The sequence below is a fragment of the Mchenga conophoros genome, linkage group LG18 (genome assembly GCF_057382185.1).
Source record: "Mchenga conophoros isolate Kocher_MC1m ecotype Shallow Benthic linkage group LG18, M_conophoros_male_GT1.1, whole genome shotgun sequence".
NCBI lineage: Eukaryota > Metazoa > Chordata > Actinopteri > Cichliformes > Cichlidae > Mchenga > Mchenga conophoros.
The window spans coordinates 12,576,030-12,598,283 of record NC_140543.1 but is presented as its reverse complement, the minus strand read 5'-3'; the positions used below and the strand labels follow the sequence as shown (position 1 = coordinate 12,598,283).

The following is a 22,254-nucleotide window of genomic DNA, read 5'->3' as shown; positions in this document are numbered from 1 at the left end:
AGAGGATTGGGAGTGTGTGTATGTGTGTGTACTGTATGTAAAAGACTGGATAAGAGCCAGTAAGTCGGTGTGCTTGTTTTGTGTGCAAGCATGTTTGCAGTTTGTGCTGGCTTCTGTGGCTATGTGAAGAGCAAGCTCGCATTTACAGTGTCAGCAATAGAGATTCTGTAACAAAAAAACTAACAAGAAAAAACTGCAAAACACAAAGCTGTGTTTAAGTCACAGTGAGACACAGTGCTTTGAACAATATATCTCCTTCCAGCTATTCACTTTGTCGTGTGTCAGTGAAACTTTGTAAAATGTAAAATTTGAATTTTTTAAAAAGCATAAATATCAAAAATCCTTTTATTAATCACCCTTTATTAATAACCTAAAAAGTAACAACTCTATCAGTATTTCTTTCAGATACACTGTGCTGTAACTGTACACAACAACTAATAAGGACTTTTTATGTTTTCTATAGCTTGATAATGATAAATGGTCACTCAAGCTCGTTAACCCGCTATACTTAGATTTTTACGTACTGTATATACCTGTAGGTTGGGTATCATTTAAATGCAATTAGTGCACAGTTAAATCTTGGGCCATGGCAGCAAGGTCTGACACACTCTGAGGGCAACCTCCTACAAGGGAGGGAAAGAGAAATTATGCAAAGAAGGTGATTTTGGTTTCTGGAAAATTTCCATGTAAAAATTCTTCAGGACGAAAAAGTATAAAATTGAACAAGCCATGGTAAGAACCCAGCGACTAAGCTGATTCACAGAGCATGGGTTTTCTGTGCAGTAGTTTTAAAATAAGTCACTTCTCAGTCCTGTTAAGGGTGACATCCTAGAACACAACTAGCAGCTCTACAATATTATCAGCACAAAATACCACACTGCAGAGCAAAACTGCTAAGCATTTCCCAAATCAGATACACTGTGATGTTATGAACTTGCAAAACATTCTCCAATCAAGGTCAAACTACTGCCATTTGTCAGCAGCACAGGCTTCAATTGTAGAATATGGGAGATGGATTAAACTAAGACTTAAGGAGAAAATCTATAGTGCTACAAACACTGATATAAACTGAGAAACTTGAAAGAAAGATCTGCAGAGACAGTAAAAAGGCTATCTTTTGCATAGAATGATATTCAAATGTCAGTTCTAGTTTAAATGAGGGAGGGAAATGTGTAGGCACATTATACAGGAGATAACGTGGCATAATGTCATTACTCTGCTTTTCCCCAATTCCTGTGTGCAGCTCTTTGAGACACAAACTGATAGATATCCTCTGGGTTTAGATCTTCTTTATGCAGTTCAATGGGGTGTGGTAACCATCATGTGATGGCACTGGGGAAGAGCTACAAATTTAGTCTTCTTTTAAGTGCAAGATACAGTTGAAATGTGGGATACAGTACTTTTATGCACTTAGGATTCCCACAAGGGGAGGGAGATGTAAAGTTTTTCTGTGGCTTGAGGGGAACATTTGGGAGTGTAAAATAACAGTAAAATGTTTCATACCTTATCTAAACCTATTATTCTTTTTATTAAAATTGCCTTTGAATAACTCCCATGTCTACCTCAGAGGAACTGTTCAGGATAAAATAATTTTTGGTCTTTGAAAATTTGGTTTGGTTTAAAATTTGTCAGCATAAAAAGTCAGTGGGGGATAAAGGATCTCTTTTTAATTTCTGAAAGCCTGCAGTTATGTCAACACAACTCTTATGTGTTACAAAGCTTGTGTTTTACACTGATCTGCACTAGATCTGTTGATAGAAAAACTAGCATATCATGTCTATTCTAAGTTTAAAACTGGCTTATTACACAAAAGTTACGCAAGTACAGCCCATAATCCTAGCCAAGGCATGCCATCTGCAATCTTGTATTCACCCACAACAACTGTAATCTATTCATGCTTTTGCAGTATCTGCCAGTTGGTTGCATATCTAACTAAACCAACCGATGCAGCCACAGCATTACTCTACTACAGATGGCAAAGTAAAATATTCATTTTTATCAAGATGTCATAATGGTCAGTTGTTACAAATTAAACCTATTCAAAATGGAAATACATCCCAGTGAGACCTACCAGTCAAACCACAGCATTGAAAATAAAATGAAAATACAGGTGCATTCTGAAAGCAATCACATTCAACCATTAACAAAACATATGACCAAGCAACTGCAATGTCTTGGAAAATGATTGTGGCATTTCAGCAATATCTCTTGGTTGATCTATATTCAGCCAGTCTATGGTCATTCTAAAGATTCACGACTGACATCAGTCAAAGAAAAAGCACAACGTCTTCTTTTAATGCTTTTTTCTTTGTTGTGTCATGAAATTTCTCTGTCAGTAAGAAGGCTGTTTAATGGACCTCAGACCTTTTACTTTGATTAAATGAACATTTCAGACAAATACTCACACAAGAGAAGAAAATCTGCATCTTTGCTAACACTAAACACAGCTACACTAACTACACTAAACACAAGTATAATGATTGTACAATTCCCAACCAACAGTCAACTTAGAAAGTGCTATAGTCTTTCATGGCTAAGATATCAAGTTTTAATACTAGATATGTGAGAGTGCTGCTTTTCCTCACCCCTTCCACCTAGTCTCATGTCTGCCACACCCACATCACCTTGCTCCCAGTTTTCCCATTAGCCTGTCTATTTCCATTCATCACTCTGGCATAGTGTACAATATATTCAAGATTCTCTGTCTCTCCAAATGTACTCTTCCCAGGTTGTCTTTGGATGTTCAATCAAGCATTCCAGCCTTGTTTTGTCCTGTTTACTTTATTGCCTTCTGAGATTTCTTGCCTTACTTACAGTCTTTATTCTGTTCTCACCCTCCTGTTTTGTTTGCTTGATCCTTTTTTCCCCAATTAACCCATAATCAACTTTTCCTGACTTGCTTTGGTGTGCATTTGGGATGTCCTCACTGCCTTCCCAACATTGGACTGTGACAGGAACTTTAAAAAGACTAACAAAAATTGACACAAACAAATAAATGAATAGCAGGCGGAAGACAAATCAATATTTTATTTACAAAATTGCACTTGCAAGATAACAGGGGGTGTTTAAATCCTTTCATACACAGGACAGTGTTCATCTAAACGCATCTAAAGGCGCTTTATCTACTAAGGTGATTTTGTTCATACAACAGAGCAAAAACCACAGATTTTCTCTATGTTCTGTCTCACCTAAAAAGAACCTCATGTTTAGCAATCTGTGATCCTGAAGTGATCTTACACAGTATCCATCATGAGGCAACCGTAGCCATGTTGTTGACAGTTGCTAATTTTAATGTTACTTTGAGACCGTTCTGTGTAAAATGGGAAATGAAGGAGAACGAAACAGTGATGCTCAAAGAAAGAAATAAAGGAGAAAAGGTGAAAAAATCTAGAGCGTGACATGGAGAATACGAGAAATAGCACATTAGCACTTATAGATTAGATGCCTCTCGTTCCCAGGCCCCACTGCAGCCCTGCAGATGTGCAGCGGTGACCACGCAACCTGCCGGTAGCGGTCATGTCTTAATTAACAAGCAGACATCTGATCAATAAGTGAGGAAAGATGGAGAGGGAGACGAGAAAGGTGGGCCCGCTTGCATGGTTCAAGGTTTTTGTTTTCTGTTGATGTGGAATAACATTAGAAATCAATAGCACAGCTAGCAGTGCCGCACTCTCTGACTCTCTATTCAGAAAAGGTGAAAAGGAGAACTCCATTTCAATTCTTTTCCCTTTTACCCATCTCCTTTCTGTCACAATAAATCATTACAGGGGATGATTTGTGACAGTATTGGTACATTTTGAATCAAAGCACTGTTGAGGCATTTTATAAACAACTCGTAGATTATTAAAGGAGAAATCTACTCCTTTTCTTGGCTGCCCTAAGAGGTAAACTCAAGGTTCCTCACTTTTGTAATGTGAATCTGCTAAGATATGCCATCTGCATGCCTTTTATAAATGAACCAAATAGGAAAAGCTGCCGTTTTCTTTTTTAAAGCACATTGTCAGTTTATTTGTGATAGCTACTACAGCTGTATGGATGAACGCACATTCAGTGAAAAATCATAAGATTTTAGTGATAGAGATGTGATGTATAGCAGTTTAGGCAAAACATGATATTTGAATGTCTATAAACTTCTTGTTAGTAATCATGATTGACTACAAATGATCTCTTTGACAGCATAAAAAGGATTTGCTTAACAGCAATAATTGAACTGACCGATACTGAAAATAGTGGGAAAGTAACTTATTGATATCTTAGAAGGATAATTATTAATTGCATTGTGGTTGTGTGCTGAGTCGTTGAGACACCTGTCTAGTGCACTGGGAGGACAAGTTGGGAAGACATTTCTAAACCGATGCTGATTCCACAACCATCAGCTCTAACAACTAATGCAAGTTAATTGGATGTGTAACAAACTGTGACTGTTAGATTAGAAGAAACTGATTAGGATGTTTAGGAACAACCCAGGAACCACCAAGGTTCAAGACTGCCATGAACTGAAAACTGCTGGATCACTGTACACAGTAAAATGAGTTTTACATTGCCATGGACGGAGAGGCTGCTGATCAAAAAAAGGAGTCCATCTCCTAAATCGACAGCATCGAGCTTGCCTGAAATTTGAAGCTGTCCACATAGAGAAACCAAACGCTTTTCATTGCTCTGAAATCCTTCCTCTTGGGCATGAAGCTGTCAGATTTAAAGACATTCAGTAGGAAGCGGACTGAGCTGCCTTTAGTACGACAAGTTATGACGTGGCAACTTCTCAACATCTTCAACTTCCCCTCAAACCAACAGGCAAATGGCTGAAACTTGGACACAGTTGGGGGTTCCAACAGGACAATGATTCCAAACACATATCAAGACTGGTTTTGGAATGGATACAACAAGCTTATGCTGGCTTATTATTACTATTACTGCTGTTATTGTGGAATTTGTGTCTCATTTTATTTTCATTTCTGTAAAAAAACAAAAAACCTTTTGTCACTCATTTCCTGTCTCCAGCCATTTCATTTCGCATCCACCTCAGTTCCTATTGTAATCTTGTCAAACCTAGCCACTGGTCTGTACTTTTGGCTGTTCTAAACCATTTAAAGTGAGTCAGGGGTTACATACGCACTCTATATTTTATCAAAAAAAAAAAAAAAATCGTAAAAAGCCCCAAATTATCATGACATGCAATAAACAAAAAAGGGAAAATTATCATTACTATGTTATGTTTGTGGGTTTTGAAAATGACATTTTTTGGATAAATCCACACCAACAATTTGTGTTTACACTAAAAAGGATATTGAAAGACAGTGTGTCACTGCAAAATATGTACATCCAAATCCTAACTTATAGATCACCGTGAAAAAATCATTTAATATTTATGTTCAGAGCAATAACATCACATTTACAAACACTTCAGGATGTAACTTGAGACTAAATATTCTGGTGTGTGTGTGTGTGTGTGTGTGTGTGTGTGTGTGTGTGTGTGTGTGCGTGTGTGTGGTAGAGAGAGACTGTGTGTATACGTCAGTTAAAGTTTATCAGTGTTTGTGGAGTATTCTGGGAATTCTTGGACAGGATGGCCATTCTGTGATAAGGCTTTCACATTTGGTTGTAGCCAGAAGGCTGCTGAGGCTGGTGGGAACTCTAATCAGTCTCTCCCCACCTGCCTCCATCACCCTCTTTCATGTGAGTTACTGATCCACCTCTGGACAAAAATCGTATGTTTATTTTCTTTTCTTTCTCAGTGCAAACTTTTGGTCAAAAATTGAATTTGATGCCCAGGGGCAAGGTGGAAAATTGGGAAAAATAGCTTATTTTCCTCACATTCAACCTTTTGCTACTCTTTCTAATGAATGGCAGAATAAGATATCTGTGGGAGATGCTATTCTGTGCTGTGGAGCAATCTCTGCAATTTAAAACTCATCAATTCATGTTTACACAAAAAAGAATGAATATTGAAAGACTATGTTTACTGCAAAATATGTACATTCATTGGCCACTTTGTTAGGTACGCCTGTTAGTCATCTAGGATGTAGACATATCAAGATGACCTGCTGAAGTTCACACCTGGTATCAGAATAGAAAAAACTGTGATAGGAGTGACTTTCAATGTGGCATGGGTATTGTTCCAAATGGGCTGGTGTAAATATTTCAGAAAGTGATGGTCTACTTGGTTTTTCCCACACAACCATATCAAGGGTTAACAGAGAATGGTCCATTATCCAGTGAGAGACAGTTCTCTGGATGAAAATACTTTTTTGATGCCTGAGGTCAGAGGAAAATAACCAAAATGTTCAAGTTCACAAGAAACAGTAACTCAAATATACACACATTACAACCAAAGTATGAGGAAGAGCATCTCTGAACTCATAACACAGTCTTGAAGCAGTTGGGTTACAGCAGTAGAAGACCACAGCGAAGGCCACTCCTGCCAAATAAGAACAGTAATCTGATACTACAATTTGCACAAAGAATGGAAAAATGTTGCCTGAAGAGCTTCATATTTATTTTCAGTTGGTACGGTCAGAAGTTGGAGTAAAAAACATAAACGCATGGATCTATCTTGCCTTGTGTCCACAATTCAGGACCAAAGTCTCTGAGGAATACTTCCAGCAGCTTGTTTAATGACAGTCATGAAAGGTTAATAATAATAATGGATTGGATTTATATAGCGCTTTTCAAGGCACCCAAAGCGCTTTACAATGCCACTATTCATTCACTCTCACATTCACACACTGGTGGAGGCAAGCTACGGTTGTAGCCACAGCTGCCCTGGGGCAGACTGACAGAAGCGAGGCTGCCATATCGCGCCATCGGCCCCTCTGGCCAACACCAGTAGGCAAGTAGGGCAAAGTGTCTTGCCCAAGGACACAACGACCAGGACAGAGAGCCCCGGGATCGAACCGGCGACCTTCCGGTTACAGATACGCTTCCCAACCCCCTGAGCCACGGTCGCCCGTTAAAGATGTTTTGATGCTAAAAAGGTGTCTCACTGGTACTAGTATCATGTACTCCATAAAGATCATGGTGAATGTATTGTATATCTGTCTTATGCCTGCCTCATATTTTTATTTTTCCTTAGTTTTGCATTTGTATTGGCTCAGTGTCACTACAGGTAGCATAAGGTGACACCTGACCTTACAGAGGTTGCACAGGTATTCCAAATTCATGATGGCACATGATCATGATGCTGTTGGCAGAAGTTTTGCTGCGTCTCCCAGCACAGTCTCAAGAGCATGGAGGAGATTCCAGGAGACAGGCAACTATTCTTGGAGAGCTCCGAGTGCAAGAGCATCATAATATGGCCTCCAGCAGGCCACTGGTGTGAATGTATCTGACCAAACAATCAGAAACAGACTTCATGAGGGTGCCTTGAGGCGGTTGGTGGGCTAGTGGGCCTTGTGCTCACCAACTCAACCGGCATGTCCATGAAGGGATGTAAAGACCTCTACAGACTCGGCAACAGCGCCCGAACTGCAATTAGGTACTGAGATGAAATCCTTCGACCTACTGTCAGACTCAGTGTTGGTGCAGTGGGTCCTGGGTTCCTTCTGGCTCATAACCATGACCGGGAGTGGTAATTGTAGTCAGAGTATGCAGGCAGTTCCTGGAGAATGAAGGATTTGATACCACTGACACAGGCAGGTTGCACCTCAGACTGTCCAGAAGTTCAATTGATGCCCTGATCCAGATCTGGGAGGAGATCCTGACAGGATGCATTGATCGTCTCATTAGGAGCATTTCCCAACATTGTCAGGCTTACATATAAGCATGTGGAGGCCTTACAAACTACTGAGTAACATTTTGAGCAATTAAAATGAAATTTCCGAAAAAGAACAAGCCTGCAGAACCATTTTTTTACTGTGAGGTTTTGGTGTTTGTTAATTCAATCATCTGTAGTTTGATAGTTTTCAATTCCATCAAACGATGTAGCATCCTTTCTTTTCTAACACATTACACAGCCCATATTAGTATACATATCCAGCATGTTTTTCTTCCAAGTGAGATCAGATGTGTATTCAAAATGTTCCTTTAATCTTTTGAGCAGTGTAATAATAAGAATATTAGAGACCTGTGAAACTGTTACTTCTGAAACAAAAAGTGTTGCTCGCTCAAATAGGAAACCTCATTGACACAACATAAATCTACTCGTTATTAAAGAAGGCAAGGCTAAATTTGGAACAACAGCCTGGTAATTGTAAATGTATTCACGTTTCACTGATGTGTCCCTGATGATTACCATTTAATCAGCTGCAAATGCTCTTAATTACAAGATTAGTCTCCTACCAATTAGCCAATGTGCTAATGGTTCTAATCTGCCATTGAAGTTGACTGAATTCTAATTAGGGACTAACTGTTTTAATTCACCTAGGGCCCATCTGATGGGTCATTACCAACCTAGTTACCCTCCTATAAACTCACTGCAGAAAGCAGCACAGGTCCCATTTGGAGAGCAGCTGTGGAGGCTTTATGATCATCATGTGGGTGATTTCCATGCATCATGAAATGACAGTGTTTCCATTTCCTTTCCTCACAGAGGCATTCTGATGACTCACTGAAAAAAAACGCTATTATTCTCTGTAATATCACACTTTATGTAAATTAAACGCGCACCATAAGTTCCCTTGATTTTACTAAACAAAGCATGGTTGTTTAAATATAGGAAAAAGAGGGATTGACTCTTGTTGAAGAGTATTGAAATTAAAATATGTCAAATATGGTTATAGGCTTGAAAAAGAGCTCAGCACCAAATACCTTTTTTAGGTGCCAGTGGACAGAATGGCAAAATTAATTAAACAGATCTTTTGGACAATTACCCCAAAATAATGGATGTTCATAATCAGAAAACAATTCTACTGATAAAAATATCAGTAGCTCTCATTGCCATCAGAAAACAGCTGATAAAAGGCTATTAGCTGATAGCCTTTTATGGATCTCACCACATTTATGGTTACATTGTTTTCTACAATTGCTCCACATCTGCAAGGTGCTTTGTAACCCAACTCTTCCCCAGCTCCTCCCTCTCATGACATCATCTAAGTTACAGCAAATATTGTTGAGTTTATGCTCTTCTCATCTTGGGATATTTTGTAGGTATACAACCTAACAGATAGCAAGTTGTGCACTAAATATAGCCATCACACCAAACACCAATTCAGGCATTTATTTTTCTGACAGTAATGGTCTTGACTGGCTATTGACTGCACGGCCAGAAGATTTTCAAAGCAAACACTTAACTGAAGTAAGTAAGGTAACTCTTGATCTACAGCTTGACTCAATGATTGTTTCTTAATCCTCCAGCCATTCGTCTGTCAAGTTATTTTTCTGATAAATAATTAAGAAATTTAGTATCAGCTCAGTCTGCTCCTTCTCCCAAAATTCTGGTCAAATTAAATAAAAAGGCTGCATTGAACTTAGCCTTTGCAAACTAAACACTTGTGAAAGTTTAAAAGGTTACTATAAGAGTGGTACTCAGCGTCCTATCTTTCTGAATTACACTGTAAAAAAAAATCCTAATATAAAAGTATTTTACTGTGTATTTTACAGTTTTGTACTGTTCTTCTAGAATATCGTTACATTTACATCAATAGACTTTGATTTCACATTTCAAATGTAAATGCAATGGGGAAGGCTTTAGGACCCAGGGGACCCAAGTAGCAGCAGGTGCTCGTCGTTTCATTTGTACTGATGAGCGGCTGTGAACAATTGTTGTGTGAGTAGGTGAAGAGCCTGAGAAGTTTTAATTGTCTTCTACACAAACGGTTGTTTTAAACCTCTACAGCAGAGTTTCGAGGTACAGGCTGTTTTTCTTTCAGTGCTTTTTTTAAAAATTCGTTGAAATGTATTTGATGTTTATTGTATTTTATGTTTCTAGTAGTGATTTTAGAAGACAAGCCAGGTGTGCAGCAAACACAATTGTCTGCTGGAGGTATGTTAACTTAATACATTTGACATTTAAAAAAAAAAAAAAAAAGTATATTTATGCACTACAATCTAATTTATATTGTACTGCCTTCTGCAGGACAGGCTGCACATGTGAATTTGTCACTGTTTTTTTTCCTCCTTCTCTTTTTCTTTGCGTTTTTCTCCCAAGTTGGTTTTAGAGTAGGGTCACCTTTTAAAACTGATTTTTTTTTTATGCTGGGTTTGTTTTTATTTCTACTGGGCTGGTGCAATATTAGTCGGGCAATGTGCAATCCCGGAGCTGGGCTCTTACCTTAGGGGAATTAGGTCTTTTAGAGGTGCTCCGTGTGGATTTGCAGTGAATAAGTTTTATTAAGAGTGATTTTAGTGGCACCAATTATTGCCTGAACTAAAACACAGTGCATGCGATAAGTGTTCTGTTGGGCTCGTATTTATTTGGGGTGGATTTGTTTCTTTTAAAGCAGCGAGCATCTGGGACCACCGGGGTAGAGCAAGCCCTCAGGTGATAGTTGCATTGCTGGCACCCATACGGAAAAGAAATGGTAAAAACTGTGAATACAGAAAGAAATAGTAAAAAATGTGATTACTCATGAAAGTGGCCACTTTCTCATTACTTTCATATATTGTTTTAGTAAGTATCCAAAACATACAAGTTTCATTATATAATTTTTCAAGGGACCTTATATCTGTTTTCACTCTTATATGCTTTTCATACAAGTTTCACACAAGACAGATACAAACTTTATAAGATTTATATATATCTTTTCCATATGGGCAGGTTGCACCAATAAAACTATATTGTGGTCGTTAGTGACCTTCCCCATTTTGATGTTTTAGGCCTTTTGCAAACCCTTTGTTTTCTTTTAAAATAATAAATTTTAACGTATCTGACTGATATCGACCCTCTTGTCCCGTTTATTCTGGGCTCGTTTCTGTAAGAGCTTTGGTCCTGAAAGTTTGCATGAGTAGTATAGAGGCCCTTAGCAGTTACTCGGTGGCTTTTACTCGCTACATAAATTAACGTAAAATCACTGTAATGTAATAAAACATAATTTTCTTTTTTTTTTTAATGTATTTGTCTGTACATATGCATATTTAGATTGTTAAAATACATTCACAAATGTATCATGATTTCACAAATATTTGTCCGTTATTTGAAAATGTAATGCTATGGAAAAATGCATAAAATGATTCTTATAAACTTTTTTTACATCAAATAATTATTATTATTATCATTATTGCTATTTAGGGCAATCGTGGCTCAAGAGTTGGCAGTTCGCCTTGTAATCAGAAGGTTGCCGGTTCGAGCCCCGGCTCCGACACTCTTGGTCGTTGTGTCCTTGGGCAAGACACTTCACCTACCGCCTACTGATATTGGCCAGAGGGGAATTATAAAGTGGAATTGTAAAGCGCTTTGAGGGTCTCAAAATGCGCGATATGAATGGAATCCATTAATTTGTTCCTAATTTAATGTTTAAAAGCACTTGAAAAAGGCAAAATCCCATGTAAAATTAGGGCAACAAATTGTATTTTCATTACTGGAAATAACCGTATTTTTGAGTTATTTTCTGTTATTTTACGGTATTATTTTGGTGCCCCAGCTGCCGGAATATTACTGTTTTTTTTTTTTTTTTTTTTTTTTTTTTTTTTAAAGATGTTTTTTCTAACAGTGTACCTTTGTACCAATTTCTTTCATTAGGAAGCCTGCTTATCAACATGAATCCAGTCTTTCAATCATTCATCTCACTTCATATCTGGACAGTGGGGGACAAAATGTAAAGTACTGTCTCCAGGCAATTTTTTTTTTTTTCAAGTGGTTTCTGCACACAGGATGATTGCAGACACTCAATGATGCCAGTGGTTTCACAGTCAGGTGATTGTAACTGACTGATACAAACAGTGAACATTAACAACAATACAAGCCAGTAGTATTGTTAGACCTACAAGTCAAAATCATTTGTCATTCATTCAGTAGCACTGAACATAAACACAAATATGCAACTACAACAACCTATTAAGGTGTGTGTGTGTGTGTGTGCATGCATGCATGCATATATATGATAAGCTCATAGTTTTTGTTCAAACAGAATGATTTAGGGGGAAAACAACTTTTACGTGCTTGTAACTGTTTACTTATCCATTTTAAAAAGCCCTAAATTAGCTATCTTTTCTGTGGCTTTCAAAAATATTGAGACCTATCAAACACTCTGCAGTACTTTCTGAAAACCTGACAGTTTTGTAGATGGAAATTTACGTAGTTTAAAAAAAATCAATAGCTCATAATGATGACATGGAAAGATGATTTTAAATTTTTGCAGATGTAATTGACAATAATGGACACTGCCAGCCAGGACTGATTTTAACTGACACAAGGTCCAAGAAACTCTCTGCAGACCTTTCTGTTAAAACTGTGACACGGTGTGGATCAGCAGTGTAAAATCATTTCTAAAGTTTCAGTTTCCATAAATCTGTCATCTCAGTGACTCTGAAATAAGGGAGGTTTGGAATGACCAGACCTTTTTATGGAGTTGGTTGTCAACCAACTCTGCCGTTGTTCATCAGTCAAACCTTTATACTAGAAATGCTAAATATAATGAACCAAGAAACACATGAAAGCTCACATCTGAGTTGACAAACAGAATTTAAAGTAAAATATAAAGGAAAAGATTCTATGTCCTGATGAGACAGACTGTTCTGAACCCTGCTGTCGAATACTATGTCTGTTGAACAGCCTAAGGGCAAATACCTTTACAGTGAAACATGGTGGTGAACCTCAATAGCAAGGACAGGGAGAATGCTCAGATGTGCCACGGGAATGAAATCAGCCACAAATCAAAGAGTCCAAAGACTACTACTACTTCTTCATCGTGGCTAAGTTGTTTAGACTGGGAGTAAAATATTGACCCCCAAAATGCTCATCTTTGCAAGTCCATCTTAATAAAGCAGGTAAAAATCTGCTCAACGTGGAAAAAAACAGCTGAAGTGCAAAAATGCTAAGAATCTGAATACTTTCTGAGGAAACTATTACTACTGAACATTACCATATGTAAAAGAGCTTACCTGCCCTGCACTTTGATGTCAGAGATTGCGTAGAAGTATCTAGATAGGTTGTTCTCATCTACCATGGTGGCTCCAGTGGCTGGCTTCAGCAGCCTAATCCTTAGATCAGTGATTGTGAAGAAGTCTCTCAGGTTCTTGGTGGTATCCAACTGGCCATATAGTGAGGCCATGTTGTGTAGTCGAGGCCCAGCAAACAATGCAAAGCGGTCCTTTATCTCAAAACGTACTGTCTTGTCATTCTTCCACACGTACCCTCTAGAGTAGTCCTCGGTACAAATGATGTCCAGCAAGGTCTGCTGGGTGAGGTCATTCGCTGTCTTGGGCTCCATGGTGAAAGCGTCCAGGCAGTCAGTGGCGTAGAACTGGTAAGGGGTCCAGGTCCGGCCGTAGTCGAGTGATTTTTCCAGGACCATCTGTTCTGGTCGGCCTGACTCGAATGTGAGTACGATGTCATCAGTCAGCTCAATTGTCTTGTTCCATGACAGCGTGATGTTGACCTGCAGAGGCTTTGGGTATTTCTTCCATGACGTTGATTGCCAAAAAGTTGTCGGGTTGCGACCCTCAATGTCAAACATCAACTCTGGAGGATGAGCCAGCTCCTCAGTGGCAGCATCACATTCATTGTTGCACATATAAGGATTCTCCTATAAAAAAACAAAAAAAGATACAAGTATCGATTAACATGTTTGTTTTTGCCCCATTCTGTATGTGATGCAATCCAGTATTTAAAAGTATATTCTTAAAAATGTATTACTTTAAAAATGCCCATTGAGCGATGATGTGAGCTCTTTAACATGTGCAAGAAAACTTCAGTATCTGTAATAATTTTAGTGAAAAGCACAAGACAACTGTAGCATAAAAATGAATGCAACATCAAATTTACCAAAAGAAAGTTAAAACTGCACGACCTATTCATGAGAGTGAATTAAGATTTCACAATTCGCTGACAAGCGTTCAGTGTGCAAGGTATGTTGAAAATGCACTTCTTTATACACTGCTTCCCTTTTAACACCTGTACAATCTATCAGGGAGCAACTCCCTCAGCTAAACAGGCAGGCAGGCAATGCTACAGCACATGGATTTGATCAGAACTGATCAAAGCAGCTGTAAAACAATAGAAATGCAGCCAATACTGAAACATTTTAACGTGCCAGTTTACCTTTGCACAGAAATTGTTTTCTACTATGTACTTGACAGTTTAAAAGCGGCCCTTTGTGGTTTTAGAAAAGAAAGCTTGGCAAGTGACTTGTCAAAACGGTAGGTAAATATTTAGTTTTTCATAAAGTATTCAGTAGAAATGCCACAACTTACAAAACAGTTATAAGGCAACATTGAGCAATATTCTCATCCAAAAATATCCCACAGGTTGAGGTACTTTAACTTGAAAAGTTATTTACTTTTACATTGCCTTGTTGGCTCACGATCCCACTGCTGTACTCAGTAACATTCTATCACATTCAGGGCCAATGTGTATTTTATAATCTGCTCCAGGAGACAGTGACCCTCTCACTAAGATGACACTGTGGATGCCATATTCTAGCTGCACGAATTCCCTGCCTAAACTGCCACCAAAATTGCTTTCGTAATTGATATTCCTGTGTTGTATTTCAGGTGAGATGGGAATGGAATCCTGATGAGTGTTTCTTATGAAACACGCAAAGGGACATGCATTTTTCATAGGCCTGTGTCTGCTCTGTACCATAGTGAGTCTGGATGTTTGAGTGAGCATGTTTGTGAGAGGAAAAGAGGAGCTCTTGATGTCTGTGTGTTTGTTTGTGAGTGAGAGGGATAGAGAGCTCTGAATGTGTTTGTGTGTGTGTGTGTGTGTGTGTGTGTGTGTGTGTGTGTGTGTGTGTGTGTGTGTGTGTGTGTGTGTGTGTGTGTGTGTGTGTGTGTGTGTGTGGATGGCAAAGAGAGGAACAGAGAGAGCTGAAACAGGCCCAGAGAGCAGAAGACACACTCCAATCGACATTCCTCTCACCTCTGCTGCAGGAACAATGAGGTTAAGTGCTGAAGAGATTCAGATCAACTGTAAAGCGGTTCGATAATCAGCAATCATCCAACACTCTACACGCAAAATTATCTAAAGGTGAGAAAAGTGCTATCTGCAACATTAGTCCCTTATCTCTCCAATATTGTAGTGCATTCAACCCAGACTGCCACTTTCTCTGAAGATCACTGCCAGGAATACTGATAAGCAGACGCTATTATATTTCATTTGAAAAGACCAGTAGCTGCTTTTTGTTTTTGAGTAAGTGCATCAAATATCTCCTCCCCAAAGAGGGAAAAAAAAAGTGATGCTTTATCTTCTTCACAGGAAAATGTATGGATGACTTCCCTGCTTTAGATATAGCTCTCCAGAGACCGCATTATTTCCTGTGAGACTATGATATGTTATCAGTTCCTTACTCCTCAGCTAAAAGTGATAACTATTTGATGACAAGACTGAAAGATTGTGGGTCACTAGGCCTGCTCAGCTGACTCAAAGGAGCATTGCATGATCCAATTAGGAGGGTAATAAGGGTTATGCTGCCACCACAGATTGTAAGAATAAGAGAGAGTGGGAGGGAAAGTGAATGTAACCTTTTTTAAAGCAAGACTTCAGCTGCTAAAAGTATTCTCCTCTCACGCCCATGCACACCCACACACATACAAAGCTAACACAAAAGCTTGAAAGGCCGGGCTGTAGAAACACAGAGAAAGAGAGATTTGAAGGAGAGAGTTGCGCAGTAATAGGCAGGTTGGTGGCTGCCTGAGTTCTGCCACAGGGACAATAAATTGTACTTGAGTCAACTGTTTACCAGTGATGTGTGCTAAGGCTCCTTATATTCCCTACTTGTGCTTGAACAGCCTTGGAGGTCTGCTCAGAGCTCAAACCTTAATGTTACCTATAGAGAGAGGGAGGGAGAGAAATATATTGTAAGAGAGTGATTTCCCTGTTGTCATTCAAGACCATGAATTTTCACCTATATTTGATTTATTTGTTGTCATGGTTTGGTTCGGGGAGCAGTGGGGTGGCTGTTTTTGCATCTTCCGAAATGGCAGCCTTATTCACAGTCGATATGAAGAACTCCGACCACGGCGTCCGTAGCTAATGAGAAAAACAATTTCCCAGCAGAACAGTGAGAAACAGAGTGAACAGAGGCTTTAAAAAGAGAGAAATTTGCTTCATCACACTAGTAGAAGTGTTGGGAGACCAGTGGAAAGCAGTCATAAATTTGATCCATAATCATTTTCTTAGTGCCTGCCTCAACTTTCAGGCCTTCGGGGAAGTGATCACTCTAACCAAACAGCCCATTCATATTTGGGAGCTGGCTGGGGACAAACCTTTCATAAAAGCCCTGTCCATCATTAATAACAAACAATAATCTAAAGTCTCTTTTCCAGTTGAACGTGAAGTGACATGTACAGTATTTAGTTTCTACCAGTAAACCCCACCATACTTCACTGCTTTCATATAGCCCAGTTTAGGTGAAATGAAAGACTTAGACAAAGGTCAGGACCTTCCATCGGATTTCCTGTGGTGGTTATTTAACAACAAAAACAGTGCCTTATGAAGATCAATACCTTCTGTGGTCATTCAAGACCAAGGCTACAGCGCTATGCCGGGGGGGGAAGCTATTAAAAAACAATTAAACCCTCTCAACTTGATCCTTTACCTGTGATCATAGGGGCAAGTAGTCAGCAGAGGATTTGGGGGAAAAAAAACCCCTGAGTTTTGGACTAAAATGAGATATTGATCAAATGAAAAATGTGGCCAAACAAATTAACTGGTGCCACAAAAATATAATTGAAGTAATAATGGCACCACTTCTAACCAAAATGTTTCATGGTGATGATATGATTCGACTACAATATCAATTCCACTGCATGTTTGAAATACTAAAAACACATTTTTGCTAAAGCAGCATGTTTTTTTTTAAAATTTTTTTTAAATATCACCTTATTTTAGTAGACAAGAAGATTTATTTCACATTTAACAGACAGAAAGCATTTAGACAAAACTAATTGTCAAATTAGAAGAATTATAGTAGCCAACATGTTTGCACGGTCCTTATGGTCACGTGAAAAGCAAAGTTTTCCAAGGACTCTATGCAGATTTGTGAAAAACATTCTTACTTTCAGGAATTAAGTTGCCAGGTCTCTCTTGGAAATGAGATTTGTATCTGAATGAGATTTTTTACCTGGATAAATAAGTATTTAAAAAATAGCAGCCAGGTTCTCCTAAACAGTGCGGCTAATAAATTAATTATCAATAAGTGGGAGCACTTCTATAAAAGAGGTCTCTGCACACAGGATGATTGCAGACACACAGTGATGCCAGTGGTTTCACAGTCAGATGATTGTAACTGACTGATTGTTACAAAAAGACAGTGAACATTAACAGTGCAAGCAAGTAGTACTGTTAGACCTGCAGGTCAAAATAATTTGAAAGCTGAGTTCATATTTTTCCTTCAAACAGAATAATTTAGGTGGAAACCAACTTTTATTTGCTTGTAACTGTTTAGTTATCCATTTTAAAAAGCCCTAAATTAGCTAGCTTAATTTTCTGTGGCTTTTGAAAATACTCAGACCTATCAACCACTCTGCAATACTTTCTGAAAACCTGACAGTTTTGTAGATGGAAAAAACAGTAAAAAAAAATAATGCAGACTGCGAGTCAGGGCTGATTTTAACTGCATGAAGTCCAAGAAACTCTCTGCAGACAGAGGTTTTGATAGTTTGCTCGTCTAGAGCATTCAGCTGATGGTTGAAGAAAGAAAAAGAAAAGAATCAAAATGTTGCAATGACAAAGTCAAAGTCCAGACCTCAACTTGATTGAAATGTGGTGGTAGAGAATAAAAAAAGCTGTCCTTAAACAAAGTCCACAAATCACAATGAACTAAAGACATGTTGTAAAATAACTCCACAATGATGTAAGAGACCGAAAAACTCATACAGAAAATAATTACTTCAACTTATCACTGCTAAGAGTGTTTCTATAAACCATTGTCTCATGGGGTAGTATACTTTGTTTTTTTTTTTTTTTTTTTTTTTTACAGAACTGCATAGAGTCATGTGAAAATTTTCTTCTTCATGCAGATGTACAAATCCATATTATCACTATAATTTCTCATTAAATCTTTATCTTGCATAGTACATATAGGTTCATGTTATAGATTGATGACCTTCCTATGTATCTCACACCCACTGACATTACAGAACATACAACACTGCAAGAGCGTCTAATGGGTCATCATTCATTGGCATTGCTGACATCTCTGTTACCCTCATGGCTGCTGTGTAACGGAGCACAGTTTCTATTGATGCTAGATGATCCGTCCGGGGGCACTGCCTTAGTGAAAGAGTGAAAGGAGGCCTGAACAGCAAATGATGTCCTAATCTCTGGAGCCTATACTGTACAGCCATTTATGAGGGAGACCCACATTTTACACACACACACACACACACACACATATACACACATAATGTGTGAGGCAGATGCTTAAATGAGTGACATATGGCCTGTGAGATAGACAAAGTGCAACCTCCTGTTGAGGTGCTGTTTGACAGAGGATGTGGCTCGGAAGATAAATTCTGTGGCCAGTGACAGCCACTGCTGAAGAACGGATAGAGGCAATCCAACCAATCAGTTTAGCTGACAGATTTCTGGACCTGAAGCAGAGATTACATATTGAACTCAGCATAGTTTTGCACTCCAGTCATCTTCTTTAAGGCGTGCTTATTATTTCAGACTATTTTCAGACTGAACATTAACATGTTTTGGCTGGTTTACTTTGTCTGTCTATTGCTTGGAGACATATCACTTTGCATAGTAAATGTGTATTAAGTGAATTAGACTTCACTTTTTTCATGGTGATGTCTCATTTAAATTTACACACTACCCTGTGATAAATGTGTTCAATTTTAGGTGCAAAAAGAGGCTCAGAGGATATGAAGAGAGATGCAATTTGTGCACTTAAGTTTACCTTGACTAAGAAAAACAAAAGGAAGACATAATGATGACATTTATAAAGTCATATTTTTCAAGTTATTACTAAGAGTCAGACTAAATCAAACAACTTCTTTGGGTTTTCATATGGAGTGTTAACCCACATTAGCACCTACATATACAAAATAATACATGTCTACAATGATACTCTGTATGCATGCTTATACAAATGGAGTAGAGAACAAATTTATACAAAAAAGGAGAGAAACCACATTTTCAGTTCTAGCTAAAACTGACAACTTGATAACAATGATTCAGTAAGCATTTATGTTAAAAAACAAAAATGCAATTTCATCAGATTCAATGCAACAAAAATAAGCATATAAATGCAGCAAGCATTTTTTTTCTTGCAGTGTGGGTGGCCAAAGTAAATGTGACAACCAGAAGCACTATTTGTATGATAAAATCTGAGGGGGTAAGGGAAAAAACAAGAGTTTATCTAGATTATCTAAACCGCATTATTTGGAGGTTTATAGAAAATAGCAGTGGACTTAAAATGGAAAAGTTTAAATTAGCAAGATTTTGAATAATTTTAATAGAGGTTGATAATTATTTTGATAATATAATATTATGATAATTTTCCACTCACCCACATTTTTTTTCCCCCGGTAAATCTGACTAACCTGTGGGCTTCCTGAAATACACAACAACATGACTTCTTGGTACTTTGGAGATTGTTGTAGTATAATTCTGTGGTTTCCATTCTTATTCATGAAATCTGCAACTACAATTTTTAAGATGCTTCAGTATTTGTTTATATGTACAAATTGAAGTAAAAGTGCAATATGAACCCTATGGTAATATTAATCTGTGACCTGCGTGTGCCTCGCTAGTTTGTGCTGAGACTTCAGTAACTTATTTGACTCAGCACCTCTGTGGCAGCAAAATCTCTCCCATTGGACCTGAGGTGTTGCTGGATTAATCAGCCCATCATCCTGCTCGGCCTTGCACCTCCTGACTTGCCGCATGACACCTGCAGACCTGTCGCTGGCCCAAACCCCCTTTATCACACAATCGGATGCCCATCCTCATTCATGGGGTGCACCAGAGGAGGAGAAACCCTGACAAATGACAGTTTGAAGATGTAACTCGGCTGCGATTCAGTGTTCAGGTAGTTGATCCAAGAAAACCAAAATGGCGATAATTTGAGCTGAAGCGCCACTCGACAAAATCAGAAGATGCCCATCAGATGTGACAATAAATTCTCAACTCTCAGGAAAACTCTCTTTTGAACTGAACTCATACTGTTCCTGGCTTTAAGTGAGGATGATACATTTGTAATGATGCACAGGCGACAGGCCAAAACGATGATATCCAGGAATGCACATGTGTATAGTGAGCACAGAGGCTGGGTGTTGATCTTTTCAGGGCTTGGTATAAATTGGACAGAAAAGACAGCTGAGATGAGCCATGGTGAGATATTGGTAGAGTCAGAGCTTTGGCAGAAACTCAATAGAGCTTTAATGACCTGCAGTCAGGGCCAGCAGTGGTTCACAACAGAGCCAGACTTTTCATTCTTCTGACCTTCAGAGGAATGAAGGACATCCGACCTGTCTGTGTGTGTGTGTGTGTGTGTGTGTGTGTGTGTGTGTGTGTGTGTGTGTGTGTGTGTGTGTGTGTGTGTGTGTGTGTGGGCTGGCTGGCTATCATATCATTTCTGAGGTCGGTGGGATATGAGTGTTACTGACCTGACGACACATAAGTTAAATTATATATAAAACATGTACATTTAATACACAAGACAATAGGATAGTTTAAACTAAATATTTTTAACAGTAAAATTATACTTATTATAAATTGCAGGAGCTTTACAGAGGAGATAAAAAAAAAGTTAATATAACCATTACTTAACCTCAGAGATGTGAAGTAATGAAGTACAAATACTTTGTTACTGTACTTACATAGAATTTTCAGGTATCTGTACTTGAGTATTTATTTTTCTAGCAACTTTTTACTTTCTACTCCTTACATTGCATCTGGCTAGCACTACAGAAGATACGGAAATGTGAAGGGAGGAGGATTTTTGTCAGGTAATTTTAAGGAAGCTGTAGGAAGACAGACAGGACAGGAGAGGAAGAAAAAAGGTTAGATTTAAAGGTAAGGCCTGCTCAGTAACACTCGATAAACTGCAAATTTAAAGCTTATATCTGATGTCATAATTTTAATCACATATTGGTTTTGTATAGGATGTGTTTTGATAAATTATGTATTTTCATATTGTGAAACCTCCTGCAAAACAAACTAAGTATACTATGTCTGTGTTATTCAAATGTTGCATGAACATACTGGATAGTTTTGTGCAGGATAAGCAGGTTAGCTTGCAGTAGAATTCACAGTGGCTGTGGTGCTCGTGGTCAGATTTAGGTTTACATCAAGTGTAGCAGAGATCATTTTGCATTAAGCTGATTAATTCAAATTAACTGACTGAATTCCAACTTTATACTGTGAGTATAAACAGTATAGTGTCAGTGAAAGGGATGGACATTAGGCATGATAACTGCTCAAACTGTGTACATCTTGCTTGATTCTGATGTGTAAATCCACAATCAGCAGCACATCAGCTGATTATATCCTGCAGACTAAGAAAATCTACTGAAGCTCACAACAGAAATTACTGTGATTTTTTTTTTTTTTTTTTTTTTTTTCTCTCCCCTGTGCTGAGCCACTGCACAGATATTAGGGTTCCCCCACCTTCTGAATCTCACTTTAACCCTTAACTGCATAGAAAGCAAAGAAAGAATGCCTGTATGAATGGGTGTAAATGGATGAATGAAGCAAGTTGTATAAAGCACTTTGAGTGCTCGGATAGAGTAGCACAGCACTACAGAAGAACCAGTCCATTTACCAGTTACAAAAAGGTAGGAACTCAAGATGCTACATAAAGATGGCAGAAAAATATTAAATCTAACGAAGGAAAAAAAAATAACGCAGGGGAAAAAAACCCTCAAGGACACAAGGTTGGAAAAACAGACTGATATACAAAACCGAACATGGAAAACAAAAAATCTGAGAAAGAGGCTATATAAAGGTCTTATATATAGATCTTAGGCTATATATGCATTCTCAGGGGAAACTGACAATGTCACACAAGTGAAAACAATTAGGGCAGACATTACAAAAGGCAAGAAAACAAAGATAAGAACAAAAGACACCAAAGACACAAGATATAAAATATTTTCAAAATAAAACAGGAAATTAAGATTAGCCAGTCCTTAAACTCATGACAAAAAATTTAGCCCCATGACAAATGTAATAGCAAGAGTTTTTATACCCGTCAAAGATAATAA

At 38.2% G+C, this 22,254-nt stretch overlaps 1 protein-coding gene and 1 long non-coding RNA gene across 4 annotated transcripts in view; one reads left to right on the top strand and one right to left on the bottom strand.

Annotated features, from left to right (window-relative positions):
• The window catches only part of LOC146553326 (netrin-G1-like), a 64,595-nt gene that overhangs the window by 20,576 nt on the left and 21,765 nt on the right, over positions 1-22,254 (bottom strand). For all 3 annotated transcript variants that reach the window (XM_085254978.1, XM_085254976.1, XM_085254979.1), the window contains exon 3: positions 12,976-13,619. In XM_085254978.1, coding sequence (XP_085111104.1) covers positions 12,976-13,619 — 644 coding nt within the window. The remainder of the gene's footprint in view (positions 1-12,975; positions 13,620-22,254) is intronic.
• The window catches only part of LOC146553325 (uncharacterized), a 60,295-nt gene continuing 47,714 nt past the window's right edge, over positions 9,674-22,254 (top strand). The window contains exon 1 of the long non-coding RNA XR_014889554.1: positions 9,674-9,919. This is a non-coding gene — a long non-coding RNA (uncharacterized LOC146553325). The remainder of the gene's footprint in view (positions 9,920-22,254) is intronic.